Below are 18,281 nucleotides of genomic sequence, written 5' to 3'. Positions count from 1 at the left end.
CTGATTCATGTCAATGTATGACAAAACCCACTGAAATGTTGTGAAGTAATTAGCCTCCAACTAATAAAAAAAAAAAAAAAAAGAATTAAAAAAATAAATAAAGTACATGACTTGAAACTCAAAAAAAAGAAAAAAAATTGATTGAGAGTCTCGTTTGCTCAGCTGCAACGTCGTTGTTCAAAGTGAACACTTGCGGAGCTGCTGAGGTGAAGAGACTTTCCAGAGACTCTTGTATCAACATTTAAATCCGAGTTGAAAATGGGAAAATGAATTACTTATCATTGTGGGGTGTTAACTGAGCTAAGTAAGATTAGTTTTGGACCCCATTTACATTCTAAAGCCGGTATGCTTGCAGTATTAAAAATATTTTTTCATGCTTTTTTTAAGAGGTTGCATTTGTTTCTGATGAAGGTAAATTTGGGTCCAAGCCAAACTGAAAGAACAGTGATCTTGAGGAATATGTTGGAAATCTTCCCAAAACTTACATGTGTTTTTATTAAACTTATATGTGTTTCTTATTAATTTTTCTTAAGCATATTCAGTGTTTTAGTGTTACATTTGGAAGATATCATTGATGTAAAGTACTTATGACACTAGTATGCTTTAGTTCATTGTAATAAACCATTTAATGGCTTTAAAATTCCATATTTGTATCTACAATTTAAGCAAACTGAATTATTTCATAAATCTGTATTCAGCTAATACCTCCACAAATAACTGTATGCCCTCAAATGCTGCATATTTTGTGGTGATATAAAAATTCCTGAAGCACTCCCCTATTAATACAACTATTGCTATCTTTAATATTTATTATGCAAATATGGCAGTTATTTATGCAAAGCACTTTTTTACCACCACACTATCTCTTTTAGTCTTCAAAATAAGATTTGAAGATAGGTATTATTATCCCCTGGAGAAGGATATGACAACCCACTCCAGTACTCTTGTCTAGAGAATCCCGTGGACAGAGGAGCCTGGTGGGCTGCCGTCTGTGGCGTCGCACAGAGTCGGACACGACTGAAGCGACTTAGCACACATGCATGCATTATTGTCCCCATTGTACAGATTAACTTGATATACAAAGAGGTTATATATTAATAATTTGGCCAGAATTATACAGTTAGTTTGAGGTAAGTAGTGTCTGGTGATCTGATCCAGTTCTGTCAACCTCTAGAGGCTAAGCTCCCATATCCTCTGTCACCATGCCATGATCAAATAAATGTACACAACTACAGTTGATCTAAAGACAAACAGATATGTGCGTAATCATTGTGGAACATTCATTTCATGAGGTACACAGCAGTGTTACTATGTTAAAGAAATGGCCAGTGAGTGGTGGCATAAAGAGATCCGCCCTCATGAAGCCCACTTACCACGGGACGTTACTGGAAACTGAAGTAGGTAGACATCTATGTTGTTCTGGCCCTGTATCAACGTGTTCACTGCTTATTGTCAATGTGTCAGAATCATGACTCGAAGTTGCTGCAAACAACAGCAGGCTACCAAGGCATAATGTTAATTACCTACCAGCTGAGCTGGCACAGGATGTAAACAGTCAGCCACGCCACTAAGTGATCTGTACCTGCTGCAAACACACGAGAGCCCCTCCGTTAGTGAGACGCCGTCAAAACCTGCTCTCGGCTTACAGAAGTGGCTGCACCAGCCCAGTGATATCTGAAATATCCCACACACCCTGCTGCAGACTGCTGTCTCGTTATCTGAGAATGCCACCACTGCAGGAAATTAGATGATCTAGGTTTAGTCTTAGGACATACGCTGATGTTTGCTAATAGTAATGCAGAGTGAATAGATATACTGCTGTCAAATCAAGAAAGTCATGGGGTAGTGTCTCTCTGGCTTTACGTTTTAAACTGATTTAAGATGTACAAACCCAAGACATGCTCAGTATAGGATAAACTCAAACCATACGCAAGTCTTTGTGGCCCTCATCAGAACCCCTACCAGCATGACCCCCTCATTTCAGTCTTTTCTTCCAGTGGCCAAGTAGCCATCACTAGTAGGCTGAACTTTTAAATTTGTTTCAGTATAATCCAATCCTAATGGAATCATCCACATATATATTTGTTTTCTGAGTTGTTTTGACCCACCTTTAAAATGCGTTATGGGATTTCCCTGGTGGAACAGTTGACTAAGACTCTGTTTCCAGTGCAAGGGGCCTGGGTTTAATCCCTGGTCAGGGAATTGGGTCCTGCACGCGGCAATGAAGATTGAAGAGCCCACGTGCCACCAAGACTGGCACAGCTAAATAAATAAATTAATTAAAATAAATATTTAAGATAAATGAAAAATAAAACATCAAGTTACCATGTCAGTATCTAAAAATTCACTTTATTCCTTTTAACGAATGATTGGATTCAATAATCTAGTTTAAAATAATTTACATAACAATTCCCTGTTTTTAGAAATTTAAGTTCCTTTCTTTAATCAACAGATAATGCTGGAATATATATGCTTGATCTTTGGGCTCATGCATGTGTGTTAGAATATTCCTATAGAAATGAAATTGCTGAGCCAAGACATAGATACCTATAATATGAAGTTAAGATTTATAAAACTTGATGACTCATGAACATTTAAATATTCACTGAAACTTAGCTTTTTTTTTTAATAGTTAATGGTCATTATGAGTCAAGTTGCATGTATTATATTATCTTTCAAAATGCACATAGAAAAGAAAATTGAAAATTCTTTTGGCTGTGGGAAAAAAATCCCAGAGGAAAAGAATTTAAGTTTCCTTTTTATGATAGCCTTTGTAATAATCGAGTTTTCTGTAAATGAAATAATGCATTTATTCTTCAAAATAGTTGTAAAATATATTGAAATGATCATTTACCTATGTCTTAAGAGTTAAAATTATAAAAGAAAGTGGAATGAGAGTGGAGCTGAATTTGATAAGGAATATCTCATAAGGATCAGGAAATGATCACAATGCCAAAATTCCTCTTTTACATGTACCTTGTGTTCCTTTAAAATTTGTGTTGGTATTTTCATGTGGAAAAATATCCATTTCACTTCTTTTCTAGCTCACACCTACATGAAAGAGTAAAGACCTATGAATGAGGAATGTGCAGTATTGTAACCGTATTATTTATCTGAATTGAATGTTAATGGGCTTGATTTTATAAGACTCAACTTTAAAATGCAATATATGTTTATATGTATGCATGCATTCATATGCACATATATCTTTACACATATGTAGTGTTCCTGCTGCATAATAAAGACTTGGTAAATGTCAGATAAGTAAATATTATCTCACCTTTAATTTGGGTTCCTTCTCAAACCTATATAAAACATAAAATTGATTTATATTTGAGTATCTGTGCAAGTGTGCTCAGGTGTATCCGACTTTTTACAACCCTATGGACTGTCCTCATCCAGGTGATCTTCCTGACCCAGGGATCAAACCTGCGTCTCCTGCATTGCAGGCAAATTCTTTACCATTGAGCCATCGGGGAAGCCCATATTTGAGCATACTTGAACCAAAACCATGGTGTCCTTTTTGTTCCCTTTTTTATTCATTACCCCTATGTCAGTCAGAAAATCCTGTTTTTCTATAGTCATAATAGTATCCTGCTTACATTCAGTTCCTTCCATCTTCTCTCCTATCATTCTAGTAGAAACCATTATTATCTTCACATGGATTTTCACAGTAGAATCCCAGCTCTTCTCTCTGGGTCTACTTTCCACCATTCTCCTGACAATCCATTCTTCACATTGCCAGAATAATCTATTTGAAACATAACTCAGATTTTGCCAATTTTCTGTCTAGATTCTTCCATGACTGCTATTACACTTAGAAAACCTCTGACCGTAACCAAGGGGAAGTCCTATATATTGTCCCTGTTGTGGCCTCTAGCTTCCTCTCGGATGAGTCCTCACCTGTGACTGAGCAGCAGCTTGACTTGTAATGCTCTGCGTCCAGGTTAATTGCAGTGCCGAGAACTGGGGTTTAGCACCTCCAGGTCACCAGCCCCCTCTCTCAAATATATAAAATAATATGAGTTTATTTTTGAAGTGTGATTTCTATGCAGATATGCCTTTGAATTAAATCTCCCTACCTTTCTTCCTAGGACTGGGAAGCCTGGTTGTGCTGCAGTTCATGGGGTCAGACATGACTCAGTGACTAAACATAGACCACACACCTTTCTTCCACTCAGTTGTTGCTTAGCTTGCTAAGCATCTAAAGAAATTCGGAACATTTATTCTACCTTTTACGTTTTCCCCATGACTAGCTGGTTCTACCTACCCACTTAGGTATCAGATCCACTGTCACCTTAAATGGGTCTTTTTTGCCCACCCAATCTGAAGTGACCCCCTGTCACATTACCCAATTTTATATTTCTCAGAATATTTTTCTCTGATCAGAGTTATACATCCTTATATATTTATTTGTTAATTATCTCTTTATCCCTTCTAGAATATATGCTCCATGAAAATAAAGACCTTGTCTGTCTTACAATCTACTGTGAGTAGAAACTGGCTAAATATTTGTTCAGTAGATGAATATATGTGAGTCACTCTGAGCAGTGTTTTTAAAAAGACTGCCTTTCCTCTTTCTAATTTATACACTGATTGCTAAATCTTTTTTATGCCATTTGGTCCAGACAGTAAATATATATTCCCTTCAAATCCATCATGATCTTGAAGAATATATTCATCTTCCTTGATTAAATTAAGCTCTGGGATTTTTTTTTTTTTTTTTAGTAACTCTAGCAGCACCTTTGGCCTCTGCCAAGAACATTTCCAGCTAAGGATTTTTAAGCCTTAATCTTTACTGAAATTAGATGGTGGCAGTTGCTAGGCTGCCAACTGTTAACGTGATCCCTGCCGTAGGAACCCAACATACAAGCCAGAATGCGGTGGTCTCTAAGAACTCATCGTTAGCATTTACACGTGTGGACATGGACAGGTGTTGAACAGGTTGGCAGTTGAAAATAAAATGGGAGGTTTCCTAGATCAGATGATGGTACCTCGTGGGACCCCAGTAAATTAAGGTGCCCTGTGATGCCAAAACAGCCTGATTTTACTCTGTCCTCAGATTAAAGTACATTTATATCCCCCAGTTCTCAACAAATCCATCCTTTATGGAGTTATTAAGAATGGATTGGGTTAAGGATATTGAGTGTTTATCATGGCTCTGTCTTTCTGCTGAATGGATTTTCAGTCGCAATATAATATATTATATAAGCTTATAAGTCAGCTTATCCCTGAAAACAAAGATCAGAATAGATCCGACCACCTGTTTCTATCTAATTCCCTGGCACGTGGAGATGGGCCAGACTGCCATCAGCTGGAAGCACAGGGAGCATGGGGAACCCCTGGCCCCTACCATTTAGCTTTCAGCAGCGTATATTAGGGCTTCCCAGGTGGCACTGGTGGTAAAGAACCCGCCTGCAAATGCAGGAGACATAAGAGACGCAGCTTCGATCCCTGGGTCAGAAAGATCCCCTGGAGAAGGAAATGGCAACCCACTCCAGAATTTTTGCCTGTAGAATCCCATGGACAGAGGAGACTGGCAGGCTGCAGTCCATAGAGTCACAAAGAGTCAGACACAACTGAAGTGACTTAGCACGCATCCAAAGCATATATTAAAGATTAATGCCAATTGATAATGAGTTCTCTCCAAGTGGGATTTTTCCAGGGTACCCTCACCCTGGATGTTGGCTGCCAAACCAGTAGCTGCAAGGCGTTGACACTGTTCAGAAGGATTCACTTGATCTTATACTACAGGTTCATTGTAGGGTTTGCCTCAGTAAGGTGATTTAGCATGACCTTACAAAAGAAATGGAAAAAAGTGGAAGGCTCTTGGGGATATGAGAGGAATCAAAAGAATAAAATGCAATGGCATTTTATGGAAACAGAACCAGGAGCTAGTGAGGCAAAGGATGGTGTTCATACTTATTTGCTTCTTGAACCAAAGTATTGAAAAGCCAAACTGCACTTTTTTCAGTTGTCTCCTGGGTCAAATTCCCTAATTGTCAGTGACAGCTTTGTTGGTCGTTGGTGTTTTGTTTCTCTTCCATCTGTGTTCTTCGTTAAACCTCAGGGCCCAATCATCTGTGGTAAACTCCAGGACTGTTAGGTGACTTTTGAGATATTAGAGTAAACAGTATTAAAAGAAGTAAAAAATAGAACACATGTTCAATACTTATCATTTAAATCACCGTGGTTGTCAAAAGTAGGTGATTTTTCTGAAGCTGGAGGCTTTTTTACTTGGATTTTCTTTTTCTTGGTAATTCCAAAGATTTTGAAATTGGTTCTTAAACACATCCATCATGTTAAGAAATGTTTGTGTTATTTAAAGCTAACTAGAAATACAGTACTTAAAGCATAAAACAGCAACTGAACCTGTACTTCAAGTTATATAAAGAAAAAAGCAACACAGATGCAAGCATTTTACACCGCATATGAAAAACAAGTAGCCTTTTGACAGGTAGTTTTTAAAGGTAGATCTTAAACAGCAAGCACATTTTTAGCACTTTAGGTATGCTATGCATATCAAGCCAAGACTCTTTAATGCACGACAGCACGAACATGACTTGTATAAAGACCTTTATAGAGATTAATCTTTTTTGTTGTTTTAAGAGAATCATATTTAAAATATATATATTGAAATATATATTCATGGATAATATCCATTAGAAATAGAGGGAATAATATCTAAACTACATTTAGAGGCATCTCTGATTTTTCTTTTCATCCTCAATTTATTGTCCTTTTATGTATTCAAATATTCAACAGGTATTTTCAGTACTGTGATCACTATCTTTTTAATGGAAAGCAGCAACCCATCAGCCTGGGATGAAGTAGACATATAAGTTGGGGAGAACCCAGTGAGGCTGGAAATTAGAAGCCTGAGGCATGAAGGCCAAGAGTGCTTAGTCATTCCCAGCTTGGAAACGTACAGCCTCAAAATGGGGTCAATCCTGACATCACACTTTCAAACCTATTACGGAACAAACTATATCTCTAACCCACAATGAAACGACTCTAGGAAGGCACATAAGAAGAGAGAGAGGGATGATGGACCCTTGACAACTGGGTGTGACTTACTGGGAGACGCCTGCGTATCAGGCAGGCATGGTGCTAGGTGTTCTGCATTAGTATCTCCAGTGCTCACAAGGGCTTCCCAGGTGGCGCTAGCGGCAAGGAACCCATCTCCCAGTGCAGGAGACATGAGAGACGTGGGTTTGATCCCTGCGACAGGAAGATCCCCTGGAGAAGGAATGGCAACCCACTCGCGTATTCTTGCCTTGGGAATCCCATGGACAGAGGAGCCTGGTGGGCCACAGTCCACTGGGCAGCAAAGAGTTGGACACGCCTGACCCAGCTTAGCACACAGCGCTGTCAGAGACCTGCAGAACACGTGTTGTTGTCGTCTCTGTTTTATAGAAAATCACGCTGAGCAATACAAGGGTTAGAGCGAGATGTCCAAGGTCTTGTCAAACTGAAGCTGAAAAGAATAAGGAGAAGTAACTGAGGGAGAAATGAAAGTGGGACCTAGATTTGAAATGGCAGGCTCATTTGTTAAACATGGTTTATCCCCCTTCACTTCCAATCAGAATACTTCCAGTATTGAAATATGGTTGTCCTCAGAGAGCCCTTTTCTGGATGCTTTATCAAAAATAGACTCCTTCCCTGTCATACTCTTTACTCTGTTTTATTTTTCTTCAAAACAGTTCATTCAAAACAACCCAAAATTGTTGTAGGTATTGTTAATGTGTAATCGAGTCTTCTCCATATCACTGTTTGAGAAATGCTATTATTTTTCTGTTTTTTTCTTATTCTGATGCCGAGGACGTTATTGTATACTCAAGGCTTAGAAAAAATGCACTGTAGGTATTCAATAAATATTTGTTGAGTGAATAAATAACAGGGAACACTACCCATGGAAGAAGATAATAAAAATTGAAAGTGGACATAAAACTACAGTTAGTTATTTGCCATTCTGACTTGTAAGAAATGAAATACTAGTTATCACATCTCTAAAAGGTATCAAGGAAGAACCATATGCATCTTCCTAAAAAAGATCAGAGAGAAATAGGAGCACTCACATCAGTCTTCAAACTGTTTTGCTAATTTGCTAGATTTTACAACTATAGGTCACTGTAAACTTTTCATCATAAACAGTTACAATGGAGGTAGTTTCTAAAATAAAACCACTAAATTGATCATAAACATTCTCAATTGAATTTGAATATTGTTGTGATTTTATGTACATCTCTAACCATTGCAGATTTTATATTATTAGCTTTTTCTCCTTGAATTCTTATTTCCATGACTGATCCCCAACAGAATTTTATTCTTAGGAAATAAGTACTATGCATCAATGGGCTTCCCTGATGGCTTAGCTTATCTGCCTGTAATACAGGAGACACAGGTTCGATCCTTGGGTTAGGAAGATCACCTGGAGGAGAAAATGGCAACGCACTGCAGTATTCTGGCCTGAGAATTCCCATGGACAGAGGAGCCTGGCAGTCTACAGTTCATGGGGTCACAAAGGGACATGACTGAGCAACTAAGCACTTATGCATCAGAATCTTTTTTATCACTCTGTCGTGCTTATCTGCAATTAAAAATGTCTACAAAATTGGAGTAAAGAACTCTCCTATGTTGGAGTCCTAAACCCCAGTAACTTAGAATATGACCTTATTTGAAAATAGCATTGTGTGCGTCATCAAGATGAGGTCATACCAGAGAAGGGTGTGCCCCTAATCCAGTGTGACTCATGCCCATATTAAAAAAGAGGGAGCTTGGAAGCAGATACACACCCAGGAGAAAGCCAAGTGAAGATGAAGGCAGAGATGGACGTGATACCGCCGCAAGCCAAGGAGTGCCAAAACTGGCCAGCAACCCACTACGAGTGAGAGGGATAAGGAGCAAATTACCCTCACAGCCCTTAGAAGGAGCCAACCTGCCGACCCCTTAATGTTCAACTTCTAGCCTCTAGCACTTCAAGACAATAAATTTCTGTTGTTTAAGCCAAATAAAGATCCAGAGAGCAGAGAGAGCAAATATAAAGAATAACACAGGAAGGCCAAAAATCCCCTTTCCTTAAAAAATCTTTGTTACTAGATCTTTTTCTCCTAAACTTCCAGATTTATTTCCCCTTGTCCCTCTGTTTGAAAAAACCAAGTCAGTCAAACTGCCTCACCTGAAGAAAAAGAGAAGCCAAGGGTTTCCCTGGTGCTGCAGTGGTGAAGAATCCGCCTGCCAATGCAGGAGACACAGGTCCAGTCCCTGGTCCTGGAAGATCCCACATGCTGCGGGGTGGCTAAGCCCCTTTGCCACAACTACTGAGTCTGTGTTCTAGAGCCCAGGAGCCCCAACTTCTGAAGCCTGCGTGCTGCGATTACTGAAGCTCACACTTCCTAGAGCCGATCTCCACGAGAGAATCCACCACAGTGAGAAGCCTGCACACCACAACCTGAGTAGCCCCTGCTTGCTGCAACTCGAAAAAAATCTTGAGCAACAACAGAAACTCGGCACAGCCAAAAATAATTATTTTTAATTACAAAAAATGAAACAAGGAAGAGTAAATAAAAATTCCTGTGATCAGAAGGCTTTAAGTGTTAAAAATGTATTTTATATTGAAGTATAACTGCAATTATATAAGTAGCACACAGCTTATAAAAACATATAAGTAATTGAAGAATAATTATTAAGGTTAAATTTGACTGGAAATGCCTATGTTCATGAGCTGAATTTAGCTCCCCTTCCCAGTTTACCTGTGAATGACTTATTTATTCTATAATGAGAAAGGGTTTCACAGTAATTCCTTTTTTGCTTTCCAAGATATGAGCATCTCCAAGATGTTTTCTTACAACTTTCCAAGATGTGAACATGGGGAAGCTTGGCTTGTCTAAATAAGCAGATGGGAACAGAACCTTTGTCACAGTGGTATCTCTCACTGTCTCAAAAATTTTTTCTAATTCCTGAGTTAGATGCCCCATAAAGTGATATATCTTATTATTATTTGGTCATTTTATAACTAGAAGGCTAAGTCGAGAAGGCTTTAGAATTGGAGCCTTCTACAGTTATGCTGAAAACAAAAAATTATGGAAACCATGTTACTTTCAAAATATGTTGTTTTGCGTGTACCCCAATGTTCATCGAAGCACTGTTTATAATAGCCAGGACATGGAAACAACCTAGATGCCCATCAGCAGATGAATGGATAAGGAAGCTGTGGTACATATACACAATGGAATATTACTCAGTCGTTAAAAAGAATTCATTTGAATCAGTTCTAATGAGATGGATGAAACTGGAGCCCATTATACAGAGTGAAGTAAGCCAGGAAGATAAAGACCAATACAGTATACTAGCACATATATATGGAATTTAAAAAGATGGCAATGATAACCCTATATGCAAAACAGAAAAAGAGACACAGATGTACAGAACAGACTTTTGGATTCTGTGGGAGAAGGCGAGGGTGGGATGTTCAGAGAGAACAGCATTGAAACAAGTATACTATCAAGGGTGAAACAGATCACCAGCCCAGGTTGGATGCATGAGACAAGTGCTCAGGGCTGGTGCACTGGGAAGACCCAGAGGGATGGGATGGGGAGGGAGGCGGGAGGGGGGATGGGGATGGGGAACACATGTAAATCCATGGCTGATTCATGTCAATGTATGGCAAATACCACTATAATATTGTAAAGTAATTATCCTCCAACTAATAAAAATAAATGGAAAAAAAAATGTTGTTTTTCCTCTGATTGTAAAGAACCATACAATTACAACAGGAAGCATGTCTGTCAAAACCTCACTGTCAAGTGTAAAACAGATAGCTAGTGGAAATCCGCTGCATAGCACGGGGAGCTCAGCTCCATCACTGGATGGGTAGGATTGGGGAGGAAAGTCCTAAAGGGAGGCAACATGTGTACACATATAGCTGATACACTTCATTGTACTGAAGAAACCAATGCAACATTGTAGAGCAACCGTACCCCAATAAAAAAAATCGCTACATAAATGCCTGCTAAAGAATGAAAATAGGGTTAGAGAGAGCTGTTAATGTCTACTTGCTTTCAAGCTTGAGACTGAAGAGGTGAATCTGTCACTACTTCAGTGGGAAACTAAGAGGAATCAATGAGGCTCTGCTATCATTTGGCAAATAGCAGACTTTGAAAATCTGTTTGTTCAAGGAAGAGGGACTAAGGGAGACCTATGAAGAGATTCTATGATATTGAAATCAAATATATTGATTTTAGTTTTTAAATTTATGATAAACACGGTCTCCATTGAAAAGTTTGTATAAAAAAAAAAAAGAGTTGTTGTCTGAGATTAATGAAAGAGTTCTGGGAGAAATCAGAAGGATTAAAACTAAAAAACAGCAGCTCATCGATGCCCACATTTTAGGTGGTGATGTACAGAATGAGGAACTTCCCAGGTGGCTCAGAGATAAAGAACCCGCCTGCCAATGCAGGAGACATAAGAGACTCGGGTTTGACCCCTGGGTCAGGAAGACGCCCTGCAGAAGGAAATGGCAACCTACTCCAGTATTCTGGCCTAGGAAATCCCATGGACAGAGAAGCCTGGCATGAGTCAGATATAGCTGAGCGGTTGAGCATGCACACACATCCAGAATGACCACTGCTTCAGTCAGTTCTATAGAAGAAGAAAAGTTACTGAAACACAAATCTTTTTTTTTTTTTTTTTTTTTTTTTTACTGAATATAGCTTGCATACAGTATATAACTTCCGTATATAACTTTCACAAAATCAGAAGTTTCGGTTTTACATGTTGTTATAGTTACTTAATTATTTCATACACCTGTAACACTTTAGGAGTCATTTTTCATGTTTTTCTTTGAGTCAAGTGTGAACTGAAAGCAGCTCACAATGGCAGATACTAAGGAAAGAAAGCAAGTATCCTGTAAAACAAAAATCTGCTTCTCTAAGTGTGAAAAGAAGAGGACAAAACAGATGAACAGAGCAGAAATAAGAATAACAGTAAAAAATACAACAAAAGAAACATTTTGTGAAATTTGAAAGATATTAGTCTGCAGATACACAGACTCCCCACATTTCAGGAAGTTTAGTGAAAACAGATTTTCATCTCAACATTTCTTTCAAAATATTTTTTCAATTCAGGTTGTGTATGTTGCTTCAGATATCTCCGTAACACTGAAGTGTAGAAGTCAGTAGAGTTACAGCTACAGAGAATTGATGGGAAATTGTACGACTTGAGAATTCAATATACCTCCAAGAAGTTGTTCTTCATGAATACAAGCACTGGAAGAAAATATCGGGTTGGCCAAGCCGTTCAGGTTTTTCTGTAACAATATCTTACCAGAAAAATCTAAACCAACCTTTTGGCCAAACCCAGTATTATAATATGGGTGAAGATTCAGAAAATACACAATTCCCTTTCCTAAAAATATCTAAAGGGAATTTCTGATATTGGAAATGTGACTGAGTGTGCAGTGCTGTGTGCTTCGTCGCTCAGTCATGTCCAACTCTTTGCGACCCCATGGACTGTAGCCCATCCAGGCTCCTCTGTCCGTGGGCTTCTCCAGGCAAAAATACTGGAGTGGGTTGCCATGCCCTCCTCCAGGGGGTCTTCCCAACCCAGGGATCGAACCCAGCTCTCCCACATTCTTTACTGTCTAAGCTACCAGGGAAGCCCAAGAATACTGGAGTGGGTAGCCAATCCCTTTTCCAGGGAATCTTCCTGACCAGGAAGTGAGTAAATGAGTGTAATATCTCAGAAATATCAAACTTAAAATATAGACGAATTAAAGAGCATAATGTTAAGAAACAAAGGTAGCTACATCTAAATTACTGTTACAAAATATTTTGACTCAAAGAAAAACTTGAAAAATGATTCCTATATTAGGTTCCAGGCTTATGAAGTAATTAAGTAATTATAACAATATGTGAAATGTAAACTCCAGATTTTGTGAAAGTTATATAAGAAAGTTATATACTGTATGTAAGTTATATACAGTAAAAAAAAAAAATGATTTGTCTTACAGTAGGTAAAGAAAATATGGGGTCAGTGATGTCTCTGAAAACTTGTGTAGTAACTAGTATAGATTAAAAATAGGATGCCAAGGAATTTTTAGTAATCATATAGCAGAAGACAAAAATATATATGTAAAATTCATATACATATATGAATTTTTAGTTTAAGTGAGTTAAATGGACCTAGTGACAGATTCTTGGAATGGAATAAAAACCAAAATCCACATGTGAGACATACCACAGAGAAAAGGCTAAAACATGGAAAGTAGGATGACAGTGTTAAATTCAGACCAAGTTAAATTCAAGAGGAGAATTAAATATATGAAAGGATTATGCTTTTATATCAATTACAGATATAAGCATTACTGTAAAGCAAATGAGGGTGATTTATCAAATATGTACCTGAGAGAAGATAAATAATAAACAGGCAATGCCTCAACTTGTCTGCTGCTCAACGCGCTTTCCTCTCTCTCCCATACCATTAGTAGTCTTTGGTTGCAGATTCTTAGAGATATCTAAGTAAATGTCTTACACCTATCTTAAATAGTAGCTTTGCCAGAATTTGAGGCAATTAGCTTGTTATTTGGGCTTCCCTGGTGGCTCATGGTAGAGAATCTACCTGCAATGCGGGAGACCTGGGTTCAGTCCCTGGGTTGGGAAGACCCCCTGGAGGAGGGCATGGCAGCCCGCTCCAGTACTCTTGCCTGGAGAATCCCATGGACAGACGAGCCTGACGGGCTACAGTCCATGGGGTCTCAAGAGTCAGACAGGACTGAGCAGCTAAGCGCACACAGCTCAGCTCGTTATTTGGGAACACAGCTGTTCTTAAGTTCCAGAATGTGAATTTTAATGCGATATATTGGAAGGACAACCTACTAGATTGTAGAGACGTGTTCTCCACTCCAGATCGCGTTCTCTTTCTGGGTGACCTTAGGAAAATCAGTTTCCACATCTGTGGACTTTGTAGTTAAAATTGCAATCTCAAGGGCTCATGCATAACCCTCATCTCTCAATAGCAGTATGTTTCAAAGAATAGTCTTATGTTTCCTTTTCAGTGAAGCTTAGCTCTGGGAGTAGCTACTTGATTTAGTGAGAAATCATAGTCGCTAGTTTCCAATGTATTATTTTAAAATCCTCACCACATAATTGAAACCTGTAATTCTGGCAAATGTAACAATATTTTGTTCCCTTGGTCAATTTTTACTGGTTAAATAAATACCTTATAGAATATTATGACAGTACTCTCAAAAAGTAAATCTGTGATGTCGAAAAATACAACAATCCTATGTGTTATTACATAATATGTATCTGATATACATGTAAATAATATTTGGAATTTGGAATGAAATTATACATTTTATTATGTTCCATTACAGTTTTGAAGCTGCTTACTTTTTTTTTTTTTCCTATCAGCTTTCAGTTTGCAGTACATGTTATTGTATTGGTCTCTTTTGTCTAAGTAGAAATGCATGAAATATAGAAAAATACCATTACTTATATGAACCAGATGTTTTTGAGAAGGTTAAGAATTTCTTTTAAAATGTGAATAATCACTCCCTAAATAGTTTCCCAAATTATTTTTTGCTTTATTATTTGTTGTTTCATTTTATTTTTCCTGAATTTTCTTAGCATTTTGATGACCTTTTGGTGAGAAAGTAATTTCAGTGATCTATAAGATATAGAAAGAAAAAGAAAATCTAAGAGTAGCAAAAACCCTAAGTGTCTCAAGTTATTAGATTCACTGTTCCCAAACCTAACTTTGGGTGTTATTCCAAATTAGAAAAAGTCTCCTTACAAAGTAATTCATATTCTTTGAGAAAAACTACAAACACTGGGGGAAAAAAAAAAAAAAAAAAAAAACTTTAAATGACCTATAATTGTACCCTGCTGTAATAACTACTGTACTGTTCATATGAATAGTGTTTACCCAAAAAAGGGCACTCTACATTTTCTTAAATCTTCTCTTTATGTTGTAATACATCTTAGAAATAGTAAAGAATTGTGCTGCTAGGAACATCAGGGTGCATGTATCCTTATGAATTAGTGGGTTTGGTTTTGTTTTGTTTTGTTTTTCAGATATATACCCAAGAGTGGAATTTCGGGTCACATGATAGTTCTATCTTTAGTTTTTTGTGAACCCTCCATGCTGTTTTCCATGGTGACTACACCAGTTTACATTCGCAGCAACAGTGTAGAAGAGTTCCTCTTCTTCACATCCTCTCTAACATTTGTTGTTTGTGATCTTTTTGATACTAACCATTCTGACAGGTGTGAAGTGGTACCTCATTGTGGTTTTGATTTTCAGTTCCCTATTAACTAGAGGTATTGAGCATCTTTTCATGTGCCCATTGGCCATCTGTATGTCTTCTCTGGAAAAATGTCTATTCAAGTCTTCTGCCCATGTTTTTAATAGGGTGACTTGGTTTTTTGATATTCAGTTGTATGAGCTATTTATATATGTTGGATATAAATCACTTATTGGTCATTTGCAAATATCTTCTTCTATTCAGTAGGTTGTCTTCATTTCATATTGATAGTTTCCTTTGCTGTGTGAAACCTTGTAAGTTTAATTAGGTCCCATTTGCTTATTTTGACTTTCATTTCTTTTGCTTTAGGAGATATCTGGAAAATATATTGCTATGGTTTATATCAAAGGGTGTTCTGCCTGTGTTTTCCTCTAAAGCTTTTATGGTCCCAAATTTATATTTAATGTGACTAGTTTTTAATGGCTCTTCTGTTAATAGTTCATAGAATTTGGCCAGAAGGTCATCAATTTGGGAAATGCTGGATCATAGGCATAAAAGACCTAATTGTAAATGGATAAACAAAAAGTGCTTTAATCTCTGAGCAAGGTCTTAAAAAATGCTAACATTTAATAACTTATATGCAGATTATATGTTATGGTTTTAAACTTGGGCAAACAGTCTTCTGATAAAGAAAAAACTAAAAGATAAAGTTAATGCAACCAATATGTAAACTTTTTTCTCATGCAGGTTAGCCAATACACCTTTGCTATGTGCAGTTATAGAGAAAAAAAGTCTGAGCCACAAGAATTAATGCAGCTTGAAGGATATACTGTGGATTACACAGATCCCCACCCAGGTAATTCCTAGTTGAATCACTGCCGTGCCTCTCCTGTATTCATGAAATTCTCATAAATATCCTGTGTCTATTTTCCATTCAAACTCCGTTCAGTAAATGGAACATATTTCATTCTTATACCTAGATAAGACTTGATGGGATTTAAATTGTATCTTTATGAGGTTACTCAGTTCTAGCCATAACTCACCATGTCTGTTAACTTAGTGAAAGGATGAAATATCTGAAAGATACTATAATACAGAAATTACAGGAGAAGTATCAGCGGTGCTTTCAGAAACTTCTTTACTGAAAAGCAAATAGGTACAAGAGACAGAAATAGGGAAAGAAATGGCTAATGAATTGCTACCATATATTATATTCTACTAATTTTCTCCCTAACAATGGATACTTATATTTCTCTGCCTCCCTCCTAATGTATTAATTCTGGGTATAGTAATGGATACTCAGTGTCTGAGATTAGTGAGTGAGTGAGTAAATGTATGATTATGTGGAGATTAATAAAATTAATCAGTGAGGTAAAAAAATATATGGATTTCCCTGGTGTCTTAGTGCTAAAGAATCCACCTGCCAATGCAGGAGACACAGGTTTGATCTCTGGGTCAGGAAGATCCCCTGGAGAAGGAAATGGAAACTCACTCCAGTATATTTGCCTGGGAAATCCCGTGGACACAGGAGCGGGCTACAGTCCTGGGATTGCAAAAGAGTCAGATATGACTTCACCACTAAACAACAAAAAGGAAATATATGTATCTGCTAATAAATAGAATAAGAAACTAATATAGAGAGATGAAAAAAGAGTCAGTGATTATATCCACTAATAAATCACTTAAAATCCAAAATATCTTCCCTGTGAAAGAGTTTTGCAAAAGTAAAATACTGTACAATGTAAATATCATTTTAGTCTTACCTGTATTGTTTTCTGCTAAACTGGTCATATCTGTCTCCTACATATAGAATGAGAAATGTGCTAACAGATAAGGAGTGTTTTCTCTGGCATGAAATACCAGACTTTGCTATGCGTTCTTGTGTGTGTTGCAGAACTCTGCTGTGTTATGAACTTTTTTCTAAGCTATTTTTAATTTCCAAAGTGATACGGAAATATAAATCTTTCTCATATCCTTTCCCTTCAGTTCTTCAATTGTGGATATGATTCAAAGGCATTGAGCTGCAAATAGCAGATCAGTTCTTTTCCATGAGACCATTTAATGAATGAGGCTACAATCTGTCAACTGTGTGAATTTTTAGCAATGCTTTTTTCCCTCCACAGGCCTTCAGGGTGGGCATATGTTCTTCAATGCTGTTAAAGAAGGAGACACTGTAATATTTGCCAGTGATGATGAACAGGATAGAATTCTCTGGGTTCAAGCCATGTACAGGGCCACTGGACAGTCCTATAAACCTGTTCCTGCAATTCAGGCCCAGAAGCTGAATCCTAAAGGAGGAAGTCTCCATGCAGATGCTCAATTTTGTAAGTTTTGTTGAAAAATAATTTGATTATCAATTAATAACCTTAATAAGATATAAAATTGTCTGAGTCAAATTTGCTCAGTATTGTAGTTTACATCATTACCTGATTCCTAATTGAATAAAAATAGTTCATTTTCATAGTCATAGAATAAGTTATCTAGTTTTCACACAAACCTGGAGTAAATGGTGCGTGTGGTTTTCATTCATAAATTTGCCAGGCCTTGGGGTGTCTCTGGGAGTCTCAAAAGCATAAGAGTAAGTTTATCTAAACTTAATATAATTCTAACTTATATGTTCTACTGAAATGGGAAGCATATTGCAAAATCAAATTGGCATTGATAAGATTCCAGAACACCAAAATGATGAACTGTTGCTTTTTGGAGTTGTTTTTAACAAACCAAGAGAGTATTAGGCCTATTTTCTGTTATAAGTTTGGGAAAACAAAAGTCATCAAGGCAGCTTTCTTTTTCTAAATACCTTTATATTCATGTCACTTTCTGTATGCTAATTTAAATCATGAAGAACTAAATTATTCATTTTAATTTGGAAGTAATTAATTGCAAGTTATGTAATAATGATAGAAACATTTTCAAACAGAGCTTTAGTAATCATTAAACCAAATGTTTTAACTTGCTATACTCCTTTCCAAAACTTCTCTATTTTCTCCTATAATGTGATAAATCAGTTTATCTTTACTGTAAGCTCAAATCGTGA

The 18,281-nt window shown here is 37.3% G+C and overlaps 1 protein-coding gene across 10 annotated transcripts in view; it reads left to right on the top strand.

Moving 5' to 3' along the window:
- The window catches only part of CADPS2 (calcium dependent secretion activator 2), a 544,800-nt gene that overhangs the window by 351,383 nt on the left and 175,136 nt on the right, over positions 1 to 18,281 (top strand). For all 10 annotated transcript variants that reach the window (XM_065938665.1, XM_065938663.1, XM_065938662.1 and 7 more), the window contains exons 10-11: positions 15,992 to 16,100; positions 17,368 to 17,568. In XM_065938665.1, coding sequence (XP_065794737.1) covers positions 15,992 to 16,100; positions 17,368 to 17,568 — 310 coding nt within the window. The remainder of the gene's footprint in view (positions 1 to 15,991; positions 16,101 to 17,367; positions 17,569 to 18,281) is intronic.

Source organism: Muntiacus reevesi, chromosome 6, assembly GCF_963930625.1.
Source record: "Muntiacus reevesi chromosome 6, mMunRee1.1, whole genome shotgun sequence".
Classification (NCBI taxonomy): domain Eukaryota; kingdom Metazoa; phylum Chordata; class Mammalia; order Artiodactyla; family Cervidae; genus Muntiacus; species Muntiacus reevesi.
The sequence above is the reverse complement of the archived record's forward strand: the minus strand, read 5'-3'. Positions and strand labels throughout refer to the sequence as shown.